At 44.3% G+C, this 16,258-nt stretch overlaps 4 protein-coding genes across 6 annotated transcripts; 2 read left to right on the top strand and 2 right to left on the bottom strand.

Moving 5' to 3' along the window:
- On the top strand, positions 218-2,182 carry LOC8076010 (mediator of RNA polymerase II transcription subunit 28). Its single transcript, XM_002440583.2, has 3 exons — positions 218-471; positions 932-1,044; positions 1,844-2,182. The coding sequence occupies exons 1-3, from the start codon at positions 282-284 to the stop codon at positions 1,976-1,978; spliced, it is 438 nt and encodes a 145-aa protein (XP_002440628.1). The 5' UTR covers positions 218-281; the 3' UTR covers positions 1,979-2,182.
- LOC8076009 (U1 small nuclear ribonucleoprotein A) lies at positions 2,396-5,756 on the bottom strand. Its single transcript, XM_002439272.2, has 5 exons — positions 5,564-5,756; positions 4,831-5,003; positions 4,299-4,392; positions 3,335-3,426; positions 2,396-2,867 (listed from the first exon to the last, which is right to left on the bottom strand). Exons 1-5 carry the CDS (start codon positions 5,691-5,693, stop codon positions 2,577-2,579), a joined length of 780 nt encoding a protein of 259 aa, XP_002439317.1. The 5' UTR covers positions 5,694-5,756; the 3' UTR covers positions 2,396-2,576.
- On the bottom strand, positions 8,267-11,656 carry LOC8069536 (serine/threonine-protein phosphatase PP1). The gene is made up of 4 exons (XM_002439271.2): positions 11,324-11,656; positions 10,012-10,571; positions 9,731-9,922; positions 8,267-8,804 (listed from the first exon to the last, which is right to left on the bottom strand). The coding sequence occupies exons 1-4, from the start codon at positions 11,523-11,525 to the stop codon at positions 8,790-8,792; spliced, it is 969 nt and encodes a 322-aa protein (XP_002439316.1). The 5' UTR covers positions 11,526-11,656; the 3' UTR covers positions 8,267-8,789.
- LOC8069535 (protein NRT1/ PTR FAMILY 6.1) lies at positions 14,201-16,258 on the top strand. 3 transcript variants are annotated; one of them, XM_021447031.1, is made up of 3 exons: positions 14,201-15,300; positions 15,385-15,495; positions 15,885-16,258. In XM_021447031.1, the coding sequence occupies exon 1, from the start codon at positions 14,427-14,429 to the stop codon at positions 15,177-15,179; it is 753 nt and encodes a 250-aa protein (XP_021302706.1). In that variant the 5' UTR covers positions 14,201-14,426; the 3' UTR covers positions 15,180-15,300; positions 15,385-15,495; positions 15,885-16,258. The 3 variants fall into 3 exon arrangements, with proteins under 3 accessions (XP_021302706.1, XP_002440627.1, XP_021302705.1); XM_002440582.2 differs by having other exon boundaries at positions 15,385-16,258; XM_021447030.1 differs by having other exon boundaries at positions 14,201-15,596.

Here is a 16,258-nt window from a genome sequence, read left to right as displayed (position 1 = left end):
GCTAATTTATTAGTATAAAAGAAAATTGCTGAATGTCTGAGCTCAAATGAGGCCTTGTTTAGTTCGTAAAAATAGCTAAAACCTAAAAATTTTGCAAACTAAACAAGGCCTGAATAGGCTAACTAGCATGCTTTCGTGGAGCCCAGACAGCCTCGGCCCTGGAGCCCATGGCCATCCAGGCCCAGAACACGCCCTCCGTAAATCAATCCTTGCCAAAGGCAAATCGTTGGCCCAAGCGCTCCCAAATCCGTCTCGGACCCTCTCCCTCGTCGCTCTACGACATGGCTGACCCGACGCCGTCGCAGTCGCCGGCGCAGACACCGCCCCCGCCGCCGGCGCAGCAGGCTGCCGCGGCGGGCGGACGCGAGGACATGCTGGCGTGCGTGGCGGCGCTTGAGGCCGCGCTGCTGCCGTGCCTCCCCGCGCGCGAGCTCCAGGCCGTCGACCGCTCCCTCCAGTCCTCCCACCAGAGTACGGACCGCCGACCTCCATCCTTTCCTCCCCCCCTCCCCCCTCCTCCTCTCGACTTCGCTTCACTTTGATCCGCACGGCACGGTTGCGGCGTCGCCGGCACCAGCCAGGCCCAGTTGTGTTCGGTCCGTCCGCGGCGCCGTCGCGGGCCAGGTGTTCGTTGTTTTGCCTACGAGACGATTAACGGGATCTTGCTCTTTCTAAAGGAAGAAGATTTTGCATCTTGTGCCCGGGAAATTGTATAGTGATTCTTTGCTTAGGTCCTGAGACTGATAACTAGACCTGTATCAACTGTTCAGATCACATTGCAATGCTTATTAGAGATGTTAATCACATTTTTTTTAGATACCGACTTAAATGGTGTGCGATGCTTATTAGAGAAGTTAGTTAAATTGCATTCTGTCATTCATTCCTGCCAGAAAGGATATTTGAGTGGTTATGTTTCTACTCAATTGAACAGTTGATGTTGAGAGACATGCGAGGGATTTCATGGAGGCTGCCAAGAAGCTCCAGTCTTATTTCATCAGCCTGCAGCGTGAGGATCAGCCAACTGCAGAAGAGATGCTTCGGAAGGTATATTTCACTTCATCTTCATATAGTTAAGAGTGCAGTAAGGAGGGTGGTTAAATTGAAGTGGGGACTGGTTATGGAGATTGGAGAATTGCTTCAACTTCCCATTGGTAGTGGGATTGACATTTCATATGATTTGATCAGCCCAAATACTTTAATCATTTGTGGTCGGCGCTATCCTTGGTATAGCTATCTTTAAAAATCACCTATTGCTACTTGCTACAGGCAGTTTTTACATCCAGTATAGCTTTATTACAAAGACTCCTTGATCATATTCTCGCAATGCCTTTCTTTCCTTAGATATAAAGATTACTACGTCACCCAGCGAAATCTGACATTGAATGTGATTGAATATTTTTGTTATATTCTTATGGTTAACTTGTGTACTGAATAGGATGTCTATTAACTCGAAAGTTAAGCATTTATTATTCGAAAACTGATGGACTGCCTGAATCTTCACTTGAAGAAAATAATGTTCCCAAAGGAATTTCCAAGTACATTCATACATCTTCTGTACAGATGAATTTTTTCATGCAATCGTTTCTGTAAAGATGCCTTGATAGTATGCCATTCCAAATTATAGAACGTTTTGGCTTTTCTAGCTACATAACTTTTGCTATGCACTATGTGTAGATACATAATATAAGTAATATATCTAAAAAAGCCAAAACGTATTATAATTTGGAATTTAGAGAGTAGTTGAGAGAATCACAAGTGCATTGTTGCCGGTCTTAATTAGCATACCTACTCACCCAATACTTATCATCTTGTTGACATGTTTGGTTTTGCTTGTACTGCACAGGAGATTACTACAATGGAGGAAGAACTGAAGACCAAGTCTGAGCTTATTGCCAAGCACAAGAAGTTGATTGAAGGGTGGCGAAAAGAACTGAAGGAGCAGCTGGGCAAGCACATCACCGAGCTTGAAAGGGTGTGAGGAGTGTGATTCTGCAGTTTCCCTTGTAGTGACCATGAACCTCTAGGTGACCAAATGTTATGTTATGCCCTATAAACTATGTACATGTTTTTAGATCTGACACGCCATGATTAGCAATCGGCTTTTGATGGCTTCTAAAGGTCGGAAGCCACGAACAAAGCTCACTTTATCGATGTTTGATTGTGCATTTTTCCTTGCCCCTTAGTCTCTGCCGTTGTACAACGACATAGAATGCTAACGGGTTCCTGTGCCTACTCTGGATGATCGACATGTTCGCAAGTTCCTTTCTATCTTTAGTTCTTTACTCCATTTGTATTGTATCATGTGCCTGGCCTGGATCAGGTTGAACAGAACCTTCTCCAAACAAATACCCAATTTAGTGGAGCAGTTGCTACGTGTCAATAATGGGGAAGCGTATAAAAAAAAACAGTTTGCATTTCATCTCAGTTCCTGAAGTGCACATAGCTGCTGTTAAGCGGGTACAATTAACAGTTGTTCAGGATGCTGTCTACCTAACATATGAAGGAAATCTACCAGTTGTGCAAAAACTCGGAATACAACATTTAACAGATCAGGGTCAACACAGCTCGGGAGGTTGTTACTTCTTCGCGTATGTGATGACCATCTGGTTTTCTTTTGTAATCTTGAAGCTTTGAAGGTTGTTCATGGCAGCAGTGGCCTGCCCCTCGTCTCCATACTCCACGAAAGCAATCCCAGGCTTCGCCTCGACCATCCGAACCTCCTTGAAGCCAGGGTACTGGCAGAAGAGCATCTGGAGCATCATGGGTGTTGTCTCGTGTGGCAGGTTTTGGACGAACAGGATGTTGTTTGGTACGATAATCTCTGGCATAATGACCCTCTGTCCTCCAGCTATAGGTATCTGGGTGAGCTGGTACAGAAAACAAGTCAGGTAATGTAAGTTGAGGGAATCATATCAAGTGATGGAGGAACGCAGTCAAATGTGAAAGCAGCTAACAGCATCAACTACGGAGCTTTCCTATCATAACACTAAAACCCAAGCTATGACATTATCAGGCTTAAAACCCAAGCTATATTGCATGTCAGATAAATGTTCAATACTTTACATCAAAAGTCTTCCACTAACATGATTATGCAATCAGAAACTGGATCATGAACAGCCTTGGAAAATTTACTTGTCATAAAGAATTATAAAATTATGAGGAACTAAGATGAGTGGATATCGGTGCTCGTGGTCAAGGAATATGCAATACACGGTCAGGGCTCAGAACACAAGCCTTCACCTCCTAAAGGGAAAGACAAAGGGCCTACTCTTACATGCCACATGCACAATATTTTGCATGAAAAAAAATGCAATGAAGCAGAAATATAACTCACCTGTGGAGCCCCATATACACCAGGGTAAGCATTTACACCCATCCCAATTTGACTAGCATCATGGTGGTGCTCGCGCTTCTGCTTCTTTTCAGCTGGCAATATTCAAGAGCAGGGAAATTAATGATGCTTGCGCTCCAAAAAGGGGAAAAAAAAGAATGTGAACAAAGTTTCATAAGCCCATAGCTTTAACTGGCATGATTTCTTCCTAACAAGTTGCAACTCTTTCTTCAGAGTTTATGTGTAGCGTGCAGAAGAGATAACTAATTTTCTGGTTGGGAGAGAGCCTCCTCATTGACACAACTACTTCTATAAGTTTTATTCAATTTCGTATTCACATCCTAATAGAAGAAACAAAAGCATATGTTGGACACAAAATGCATTTGTCACAAAGAAAAATAGCCAACCCGTAATCCAAAATTATATTTCTAGTAATAGGGAAATTGTGATCTTGGTTTAAAAATATGCATTCACAATAGTTTCCTGTTACAAAGTAGCGATAGAAAGAGGGCTAATTCGACTCCTGTCCGATCAGAAGAGTTTCTTTTCCCCAAAAGTTGCTAGCTACCATTACATACTGAACAAAGCTTCATATTCAATGGATGGACCGCCAAAACATGTTGATACCACAGTTAACTGATCAATTCCAAATATTGTAACACTACGTGCCATATCATTTCTCCAGCAACAAAGAGAAACCATGAAGGGGACATTAGAATTCTCGTGACTTGTATTTAGTCCACTTTCAGAAGACATGTCAATAGGTATTATGAAGTACACATGGAAGTATTGAAGTGTTAATCTGCAATAGATTAAATTAACCTAATTATAATGTCCCAAGTAAAAGTAAGTGGTGAACATCAAGTTATTAGTCTAGAAGAGCTAAAATATTGACACATAAGGGTACATCATTACATCAGTTATAAACAAGAAATGTAAAAGAAGGGTGTTTTAGCCAGCATCTTACGTTTTTCATCGACCCTCTTTCTTCTTTCTCGAGGTACAAAGGTGCCATCGGCCTTTGCTACAATATCCGACTTGGTCTTGGCATATTGAATTCTCTGAATTCAAACAATAAACGTTTCAGGAGTAAAGCAATAGAAAATATAATGGTGAGTCGGTGGTACAGTTTCCTGGAGCCTAAATGCAATGCAGCAACACAGACGAAAATGCACTTGCAGACCATAATGAGTTGTATGCTTGACAACATGGCAAAGCTTGATTTAGTTTAGAATCATCTCAAAAAAGAAGTGTTAATGCACCTACATCATGTAAACTAATTTATTAGCCACAGGTCTTAAAACTGGCACTGGTAAATACAACACAAAGGTGAGCTTAAGAATGCCAATAAGCTTTTGCTGATTTCCTGAAGCCATAAAAGAATGACAGAAAGGAGAACACTGCATGACCTTTGCCAAAATGTATTTCACAAAACCCTGCCCATTAAGCCAAAGACAGCAGCATATTGCAGTGCAGTTGTACTGACCGACGAAACTCACCATAGTTTTGTCATAGAAGGGAAATCCCTGCATCCTCTTGAGAGCCTCAGTCGCTGATGCGACATCTTCGAAGACAACCCAAGCTTGGCCTTTATGCTTCAAAGTCTTGAAAGCGAGCACATCAAGAATCTTCCCAAACTGGGAAAAAACGGCAGTTAGGGACTTCTTAAGTTCTGCAAGGATTTAATAAAATTACTATCAGCTATAACAAAATCATAAGATAAAATTAAGAATGCACATAAACGCCAACATGAGTACAAGTATTCTTGAGGTTCTAATCTCAAACAGATATTTCAGTTGCAGCTGGAAGTATATATATAAAAAAAGTGCATCATATAGACGCCTCAGCCCAAATCTTCAGTAGCAAACTAAGCACAACCTCACTTATATCTAGCACAATTCCGATAGTAACCGCCCCCAATCCGCACCCCAAAGGCAGCAACAGCAACCGCTTCTAGTCCATGCAAATACCCGAAGCACTCCATGACCATCACACAGCACAGACTGGCCGGTCACAACACACTCACAAATCCATGGTCCATGGACTAACACCAGCCCACACTACATCCACGAGAAACGCCAGAGAGACTTTCCAATGCCCACCGCCTAGAGCACGGCACCCAAATCGACCCTCTAAGAAGCAAGTTTCCCGACGGAGGCGCGAAAACTAAGGAAGGAATCGAGATAAATCCCTTAGGGTTTAGAAGAGGAGAGGAGGGGAGGAAGGAGAGACCTTCGAGCTTGATCTTCTCGTTGAGGTTGTTGATGTAGATGGTGACGTTCGGCTGGACGCCGTTCGTCTCTCCCTCGCCTCCTCCTCCTCCTCCGCCGCCCACGGCCGCCGCCGCCGCCTCGCCGCTCATCTCTCTCTCTCTCTCTCTCTCCTCGGGCGGCGCTCGTCGAGCTCGAGAACTCTCTCTCTCGCCGCCTCTTTGCTACCCCTCTCTCCTCTGCTCGTTGTCGGGTTGGGCTTTTTTTTGGGGCCTTTTTGAGAGGAGAGCTTGCTTGGGCTTTGGTTGGTCCCGTTTGGGCCTCCGACAGATAATGAGCCCAAGAACCACGTTCCTTGTCTCCGCTCCGCTTCTTCCTCGCTGCCGTTCTCAAAATCTCAGGCCGCTCTATGCCCGATGCTCACCGGTCACCGCCAGGCGCCGGCTGCCGGCGTCGAGCAGCGCCTGCCAATCCCGGCTGGTCACGTCGGCTTACTAACAAACAAAGAGTCTGTCAATTAGTCGGTTGTATTTTTTTCTTTCACGACGAATCAACGAATAATATTTTTATAAGCCACAACTTTTTATACAAGCCAATAGAGTGAAAATAGCAACGCAACACTAATTGCAAATTAAATCCTCTAAAAACCTAGCGATTGCCAATTGAATTAAAATGCAACAACTAGATAAGCAACCTTTCAATAATCAATATGCATCCACCAATTGCACAGGATTTGGCTCTTAATCGTGGTTCGGTAAATACAACTTGAAAAAAAAAGAGATTTTGGTACGAAATTTCGTCTTCAGGAGACAAACAAGCATTTGAAACCAAAACTGATTTTTCCCTAATACTTAATCACAAAAATTTAGTCCGCCAATCGTTTCTGTCCGCCGCTTGTCTGTCCGCCTTCTGTCTGCCTCCGGAATCTCTAGTGGAAGAGAGAGAAAAAATAGAAGTTTTTTAGACTTCCCAATGATCTCTTATACATGTGTCCACTCGCGAATCCGTCCACCCAATCCACCCGTCCGGAATCGGTAGGATGGAAGAGAGATAAAACAATAAAAGCTTTTCTAAGGTTTCCAATGCAAAATCTTAAATTTACTTTTTTTTATTTTTAAAATCAGCTAAAAATTGATAAATGCGTAGCAATTTATAGAAAAATCTAAAAATTACAAAACAAATTTTGTTCAACTCCACATATGTAGATCCATACGGTAAACAAAAAATATCACAAATTCTAATATATTTTTTGCTAGAGATGCTTGCCTATGCTTTTTAGTGTAAAATTGATCGTTTGAAAATTGATAAATGCGCAGTAATTCAAAGAAGAATCTAAAAATTACAAAACAAATTTTGTTGAGCTCCACATATGTAGATCCATGCAGTAAACAAAAACTATCACAAATTTTAGTATATTTTTTTTGCTGGAGATGCTTGCCTATGTTTTTTAGTGTAAAACAAAAATTATAGTTATCTTGCTCCAATTATTATGAAAATTTTATGGTAGACTATTTAATGTGATGCTTGATTCATATTTCATAGCAATCCTAATCTAAATAAAAAAATAATGCTAAGAGATAAAAAACAATAGAAGCTTTTCTAGGGTTCCCAATGCAAAATCACCAATTTACTTTTCTTTTATTCTTTAAATCGGCTGAAAATTGATAAATGTGTAGTAATTCATAAAAAATCTAAAAACTACAAAACAAATTAAATCCACATATGTAGATCCATACAATAAATAAAAAATATCACAAATTTTAGTATAATTTTTTTGCTAGAGATGGTTGCCTATTCTTTTTAGTGTAAAATTGATCGTTTGAAAAATTGATAAATGCGCAGTAATTCATAGAAAAATCTAAAAATTACAAAACAAATTTTGTTCAGCTCCACATATGTAAATCCATATAGTAAATAAAAAATATCACAAATTTTAGTATATTTTTTTGCTGGAGATGCTTGCCTATGCTTTTTAGTGTAAAATTAAAATTATATTTATCTTGCTCCAATTATTATAAAAATTTTATGGTAGCCTATTTAATGTGATGCTTGATTCATATTCATAACAATACTAATCTAAATAAAAAAATTAATGCTAGGAACAAACTTTTCATGTTTTAATATAATACTAAGGTATATTAAAAGGTAATATTAAAGTAAGATAAAGTTTAACTAATTTCTATTATTATTATTAAATAAACATGTCTTCAAGCTATATATTATTGTAAATATTAACTATCTAATACCATAGATGTTATGGTTATCAATAAAATAAATTATAGACTTTAAATTGTATAAAAGGATAAATATAAATAGATATGTAATATTATGTCATCACTTCTAGAGTTATTTGATGTTTTTCTCTCGTTGCAACACACGGGACATATTTTTGCTAGTATAGATAATGTTTGCCTATTTGGTTCCGTCAAATTTGCTCCAGAAACCGAACACGGATTCACAGTGCAACCCGATAATGTTGTTTCGCGTTTGTTTCCCGTCGCCGATAAACATCCCTTTTCAAGGGTATGTTTGGATCCACCCCTCTAAACTTATCTGTAAATTTTAGAACTAAAGTCTCCAAACTCACGGTCTAAAATTAGACCTAAACTTTCACCCACCTTACATTAGAGCTTAAAACTGAGGTGAACTGCTCTAAATTTGTTTAGAGCTAAGTTTCGACGAGGTGATCCAAACAGGCACTTAGGTGCTTGTGCTCACCACTATCTTTCCCCTTGCATTTGCATGACATTATCAGCTTCACGTCTTCTAGATTCACAAAAGAAATGAAAGTAAGGTAAAAAAAAAAAGAATGGTACTGCTGATGGACACAACATTTTGTGCAGACCTATTTCCTGCAACATCTACAAATTACAAAGATAAGATAAAAAATCACCAAATATAAAGTCACTCACAAAAACGACGCATGTCACAGCTAAGAAAAAAAATAGAGACCACTAACATCTACTGGAAGTCAAGCTGCCAATGAGGTCCTGTGCCGGCAGGAAGAACAATAAAACAGATGGTGTGCTGAATCCAACCTAATGCTGTACAGAATAATATCCTTTACAGCCAAGCCGCCGCCACCCAAGACGCTGAGTACGTAAAGGGTGGTTAAGGGGATGGATTGGCTGATGGATGTCTAATGCCATGCCCTGGTGGATCCAACTATCCAAACAACAGATCACCCCCTTTGAGCTGACTGACGATCGTGATGATACTTAAATTGGATTGGATGCTGGTCGGAGGCTTCACCCTCTTGCTGGCTGTAAAGTGGGAGACAGAGTGATGTAATCAGTTTGCTTGCCTTCAAATCATTCGTCTGGCGGAAAGTACAATTTTGTTTGAATATAAACAAGTATACATCGTAAAGTACTTCTTTAAAATTATCCAATGGTGAGTCAATTGTTCTTTGCACCTCAGGGTGGTTCACACGTAGCTATTTGATGGTCACTCATTAGCTCATCTACATAGACATTTCAGAAGGGATGATATATGCAAACTCTACTGATATTAGTATAATACTCACTGACCTATTCAGAACAACATGAGCTGTACTCCTCCTAGATCTCGTTACATAAGCATCTTGATCTATTAAGTCTTTGGTGAGTACTCAACATAAAACCTACTAACCCCTATTGTTCTCTGACTAAACAAGTGAACAATCAGGACACTATGCAGAAGATTTTTTTTCCCTATAAGCCTACCGCTATGTAAGAATCAACAGTTATGTTAGTCAGATGTGAGAAATGCCAACATATTGTCATTACAGGATATGTCTTGAGGTGGACGAGATGTATGGAATCAGTTATCTCAGGAAAAAAAAGGTTCATTAAAGGATATCTGGTAATAATTACATCACCATCCTTCTGTATTAAGCATTAGCAAAAGAGATTAACATCCCTAAACTTTTCTTATGAATAAGCCTCAGTGATAGCACCACATGACCACAAGTTTTCGAATTAGCAAACCAGAATATATCTTGCACACATTGTCTTTCTCAGGAATTCAAATTTTGTCATCAGCTGATAGCTGGAGTCTTAAATACTCTTCCATTACGTCATTATGTGAAGCATGGGTTCTAGATATCTAAGCTAACATGATAATGATATAACAAACAATTCGATCTCTACTGATTCAAGTTATAGCTTTATGGCTGAATATTAAACCTAGGTGGAGGTAGCTGATTTACCTTATTCGGAATTTGTTTTCTTGCATGTGGTGGACCCATATCAGTTGGTTTCAGGATCTGAAATGAACACATTAGGCTCTCATCTATGCTCAATAGGGCACCAGCATTATCAAACTCTCCACAATAATTTGGAGCTGAAAAGATTGTCACTAATCTTCGTTGTGCAAAGAACTCATAACCATCTTCAACCACCTAGGGCCATGACAGCACTGTCAGGTAAAGATCACAGAGAACCAAAAATATAATTGATAAAACAAGATAGAAGATAGACTTTCACAAACCTGATGAGCTCGGCATATAAGATCGAGATCGTTCTTCTCCAAAAACTCCACAAGTTTATCTGCACCAAACGTACACGAAACACCCCTGTCACTCTCCCCCCACCCTTCTCCATCAGGGCTAGGATCAGACCACAGCAGATCACACAGGAGACCATAATCAGGAATCTCAGCAGGCCGCTCAATATCCTTTATCTGGTCCAAACTAGTCAACTCAGGTGACAGACCACCATGCATGCACAGTATTTTGTCATCAATGAGCGCTGCAATAGGAAGGCAGTTGAAGCAATCGGAGAATATCTTCCACAGCCGAACATTGAACCTCCTCTTACATTCGTCATAGAAACCGTAGACTCTGTTGATCTTGGCATCCTCATGGTTCCCCCTCAACAGGAAAATCTTCTCGGGGTACCGGATTTTGTATGCCAGCAGCAAGCATATAGTTTCCAAGCTCTGTTTGCCTCTATCGACATAGTCTCCGAGGAATACGTAAGTCGAAGCTGGAGGATAACCGCCCAAATCGAACAACCTCAGAAGGTCAACAAACTGGCCGTGGATATCACCTGCAGGACACGGCAACCGATAAGGCGGAATTGTTTCGACTGTAGACGTACAAGAATTTATATTTATAGAACAAATACATGGCATGAAAAGAGGGTTACTGTGTTCATGTCAACACAATTCTCAATCGCACAAGTCAGTTCATGTATCTAAGCAGAGTCAACACACACATGTTCTCAGTGGAAATGATGGGTGTCAAGCAGGTCGTGCATAACCGGCTGATAATAGTATTTGCTACAATTGTACAATAGGTTAATGGAAAAGAAAGTTCTTGAAGGAGCAATTAGTGATATATGGACAAAACGTTATCCTAACTAGATTAGGCATGGAAGATAGAACACAGAAGCGGGGTGCTCGAGGGCATTCCCTTTCTACCTAATCACACATCATTTACTCCCGCCAACTTATCCACACTTGCATCAATCATTCTCATGCCTCTCACTCTCAGGCTGCAAACGTAACGCGTACGGAATGCAGACAGGAAAACATGGCACCATTGGGTTAATCAATCCTATCAAAGAACTTTTTTTTTTATCCCGCGTCGACGAAATCCAACCATGACCGAGCAATTCTCCACGAAACCAAAATAGCGCAACCGAATTACCCTTTCCCATCCACATCGGGAAAACCACGACGCCGTAGAGATTAGGCGGCAGCCCAAACCAAAAGGGGAAGGAATTAGGCGGCATCGCCCAGGTACATAGATAGATAGATAGAGAGAGAGAGAGAGAGAGAGGAGAAAGGCGAGGATTACCGCAGATCTTGACGGGGGCGTGGATTCGGAGGAGGTTGGGCTGGGAGAGGAGCACGCGCTTGCCCTCGACGCAGAGCTGGCGGATCTCCGCCTCGGACAGCTGCACCTGGCGCCCGCCGCGGCCGCCCTCCACGAGGCGGCGCACCACCTCGTCCACCGCCGCGCCTTCCATCGGCCCCATCGGGGCCCGCGTCATCATCATCTTCCCACCCCCTCCTTCCTGCCCTGCCTGCCCGGAGACGGCGGCGGCGCGTGGCGGAGGACGAGAGAGAGGAGTGAGGAGGAAGAAGAGAGGGAGAGAAGAGAGAGAGAGGGGTGGAATGTCGTCGACGAACCGAACAAATCGTTGGGGGCTGGGCTTGAAGTGTTCAAAACCGCGTGAAGGAATATCCGCCGTTGGTTCCGTGATGGACGGTCTCTGACCGACGACGTGGATCTCCGTCCAACTGTTTTGCCATTTGCTGTTATGCCGTTTGTCTCTGTAATAAACACGAAAAGGTCCCATTAGTACATTTTTAGGTCCGTCATTTGAATGTTGATATTTTCCTTTTAGGTCCCCTGTTACACTGAAAGGATGAACCTGGAGGTTCGAACACAGTGTATTAAAAAAATGAGTATCACCAAAGGCAATGCCAAGGCATAAACTTACTTGTAACTGCATGACTAAACTCTACCAGATGGGAGGGAGTATAAAACATTATTTGGTTTTAAAAAAAGGATGGTGAAAGACTTTGTTTAACCTTAATATTATTATATACAATAAGAGAATTCCCTTAATTTATAATGAAAATCGAGCAAAAAGACAACCATCTTTCAGCTATTAAGGGTTTGGTTGGTTACTCTGCATCCATATTGCATTATATTAAAAGTTATGCAGGATATCGTTAACCTAGACAAGGCGATGCAATTTGGTACAATTTGGTTTGCCTCTACAGGGAGTTGTACAATTATGTATATGTGATGATTGGTTTCTTACATAAGTGGTTAGACTGTGTCTTCGACTAAAGAGCAGACGCAAGAGGAAGTGTGCATAGCTGAATACACACGATTTGGCCGAATAGTGGGATGAAGGCTAGCTTTGCTTTAGGGGATATTGTTCTTGTGCAGGTAACCAGGAATGAACTACAATGTAATATAGATGGCCATTCGGGCCACCCGGTGGCACGACATAGACCTGTGCTCGGCACGGGTTGGCACGGCACGTCAGGTGCATTGGGCTATGCCGTGCCAGCCCATGGGTGGCACCAACGGCCCAAGCACGGTCATAAGGCCTTGTGCCGTGCCGGTCCGATGGCCCACCAAAGCCCGTCGTGCCTGAGCCGGCCCAAGGGGTGAGCTACTACACCATCACTAATGCAACGCGCTATCTGCCGCCATCGCGAGAGCTGCTGCACCGCCGTCATGGGAGGAGCGCGAGGTTGTCATAGGAGGAGCTCCTACGTTGCCGCCAGGAGGAGAAAAAAGCGAGGAAGAGAGAGGGAGTTGAAGGCGGAGTTGGAGGAGAGCAAGGAGGTAGCGGCGAGACACGGCATGTGCGCACGAAGTCAGCGACTTAGGGTGCGCGCGTGGAGTCGAGTTGCAGTGATCGGGTATGGGAGTCAGTTGCTGGGTGTGGGATTAGGAAATTAGGATTTGCTGATGGTTATACATGAGAGAGGAAGGTGGCTCACATGGGCCTTAGCAGACCTCTATCTCATCGGGCTGGGCTAGGCTGGCACCCTATCCCAAGGGTGCGACCCAACTAGACCCACATAGGCCCAATAGCCACTGAGCCATGTTGTGCCTGCGCCGAGCCAAAAAGGTGGCCCATGGTTAGGATATAAAGGATTAAAAAAATAAAAGCAATCAAACAATGAAACACACCCTTAGCAACTCTGACAACTTGCTCAGGAATTCATCACATTGAGCACACTAAAACAACAACAAACGGCGTAGCACACCCTACCACCCTAGCAACTCATGAAACAAGAGACAACAACCAAACAACTAGAGCGGTGCGCCATATTTCCCCAAACCTTATATACCTATGTAGATGGATGTCACTAGTAGTTATTTACATCACCAGTGTAAATTTTTTTATGATACCATAATGTCAACATTCATTTTCTGAATCAACAAAAAGCAATATCAAGTGTTGATGAACTGAATATTTGAACATTCTAATACATGTTCAGAACATCTTTCTAACAGAAAAAACAACTATCTAACTCAGCTAGTATTCCTTGCTGTACAACAGTACCAAGCTGGAACTGATCATGAGCAAGGTGTAACGAATGGCTACTGAAATCCATAGCAATGTCAGCATTCAGCAAGCACAGGATGGCAAGCCAGTTCGGGATGCTACTATACTCTGAAAATGACAAGCCAATTCAATATCGGTTTGCAGGGTGCGCTGGTGATAATTTCTTTATTCAAGTGTGGACTAAATTCTCTTTTTCTTTATTCAGCTTCATAGAGCATATCACTTTGCAGTTTGAGCGAGCCAATTCATGAACATGGAAATTCTCACGCTATTCATCAGTCCTCAAGTTCGCATAATTAAGCATGGAAAGAAGAGTGTTTTACCATGCCGGATCCCAATTTGCTTAATGCCCATATGCTGGTGAAATTGGACTGCCACCTCTGGTGGCATCCCCAAAGGAGGAGATGAGAGCAACTCCAGTAGGCCTCCTAAACATGCCTCCATTCTAAATTTTTGAAGTTTGAGTAAAAAAAAACAACTCCAGTGGGCCTCCTATTTGGGCTCTCATTTTAGGAGGACTTCCAAATTTTAGTTTGAGGCCCGCAGGGATAGGAGGATCCTATCCTCTCGCACGACACCGCTTCTGTCTCCCCCTCGACGCCGCTTCTGTCTTCCTCGATGCCCCCGCCGCTGCCTCCTCCTCGCCCTCCGTGTGTGCACCCCCTCCTCTCCGGGCGCCGCCAGACAGGGGACACGAGCACACCCGCCTCCACTCGCAAGCTTGTGTCCCTACGCCGTCCTCCCGCCTCCATCTCCGATCTCGCGCACGACTGCGGCCGCCCTGCCGTGCACCTCCCCTGGCCGTGCACCTCCCCTCGCTAGTGCCCCGCTCCGTCCTCGTCCCCACCTCGCTTGTCCGCGATGGACCTGGAAGCACTGCCCCCGGCGTCAGCATCGGCGGCGGCGGCCAAGGAGATCAAGTCGCCGGAGGTGCTGCCGGAGCCAAGCTCGCTGTCGGCGCTGCAGCGGAAGAAGCTGGGCGCGCACTTCCTAGAGAGCGACGAGCGCCGCTTCTCCCGCGGCTGCAGGACGCCCCTGGGCGGCGGCTACGACGAGCCACCCTCCTCCGTTGGCGCCGCCGCCGGCGGCGGCACCACGCCAGTGAACATCCGTGGCGAGCCGATCCGGGACCTATCGAGGATCGGTGGGTGGGTGGCGTCCTTCTTCATCTTCGGCAACGAGATGGCGGAGCGGATGGCCTACTTCGGCCTCTCCGTCGACATGGTCATCTTCATGTTCAAGGTCATGCACCGCCCCTTCACCAGCTCCGCCAACGCCGTCAACAACTTCCTCGGCATCTCCCAGGCGTCCTCCGTGCTGGGCGGGTTCCTCGCCGACGCCTACCTGGGGCGGTACTGGACCGTCGCCATCTTCACCACCATGTACCTGGTGGGCCTCATCGCGCTCACCGTCAGCGCCAGCGTGCCGGCGCTCGTGCCCACGCAGGAGGGATGCGACAAGCTCGCCATGCTGCTGGGCGCCTGCGCGCCCGCCGCACTTTGGCAGATGGCGTACCTCCAGACGGCGCTCTACGTCACGGCGTTCGGCACCGCCGGGATCCGGCCCTGCGTCTCCTCCTTCGGCGCCGACCAGTTCGACGGCGCGGCTCCCTAGAGGCGCGTGTCCGGCGGAGGGGTGGCTCCCCAGCGGCGCGCGGCCTGCGGGTGTGAGGCGCAGCCGGTGCCGGAGGCCGGCCGTCGGCGTCGCTAGCATCGCTTGCGGCCGTCGGTGTCCGGTGGGAAAGGATGAGATTTTTTTTCTAGAGGGACAGTGGCTATGGCTGGAGTTGGGCTTTGATTTGGGTCCTCAAATTTTGCAGGCCACCTCCCAAATAGAAATGTAGGGGCCTGATTTAAGGCCCGTGGCTGGAGATGCTCTTTAGGGCCCGTGGCTGGAGATGCTAACGGCTAGAGGGAATGGAAAACTAGAGGTGCTAAAGGCTCCGTTGGCTGGTGGAGGAACTGATTCCTCGCACTCTCCACTCTCTCACACACTCTTAACACATTCACGGAGACGTACCGAATAACTTCAGTAAACAAATCTGTATCCTTTGCTTGTTCTTATGTTCTTGTTGCTCATGTTTACTTTTGGGCTATGTTACACGGATACTCCAAGAGGGGTGACGTATCCGTATCTGATACTCGTCGGATACGCGGATACGGATACTTGGATACATCATTTTAGTGGGTTTTCTTTTGAGAAAGTGTATATTCCGCGTATCCGATACGTATTGTATCGGATACTCGTACCCGTACTCATGTAACGTAGCTTTTGGGAGATTCACCCTGATGTACTTGTTCTTTGTGTTTTTGGTTGTAGGTTTTGCAAGAAATCAACTCACTACATGCCTATCGAATAATCCACGTGATGAGATTTTGAAAACCTATTCTTACAAGGGGTGGATCTGAGAGAGAGAGAGTGCTTAAATTAGCCGTTTCTCTCATCTTCGTCTTGCACTGTGGGCCATGGCATGGTCAAAGGTCGAATTTGCCTCATAGTAGGGACCTAGGCACGGTTGCCGCAGCACAACTGTGCAGCTACTAAGAGCAACTCCAACAGTTTTGCAAAATTTGTTTGGCAAATGTTGTTATTTGCCAACTCCCAAAACGATATGGGGGAAGGAAAAAAAGGACATCTTCAAGTGTTTGACAATTTTGACTTGGCAAAAACAAAATTCTACTAGTTCTGAAGCA

Source organism: Sorghum bicolor, chromosome 9 (genome assembly GCF_000003195.3).
Source record: "Sorghum bicolor cultivar BTx623 chromosome 9, Sorghum_bicolor_NCBIv3, whole genome shotgun sequence".
NCBI classification, from domain to species: Eukaryota; Viridiplantae; Streptophyta; class Magnoliopsida; order Poales; family Poaceae; genus Sorghum; species Sorghum bicolor.
Note: the sequence above shows the minus strand (reverse complement) of the source record. Positions and strands in the feature narration are given on the sequence as shown.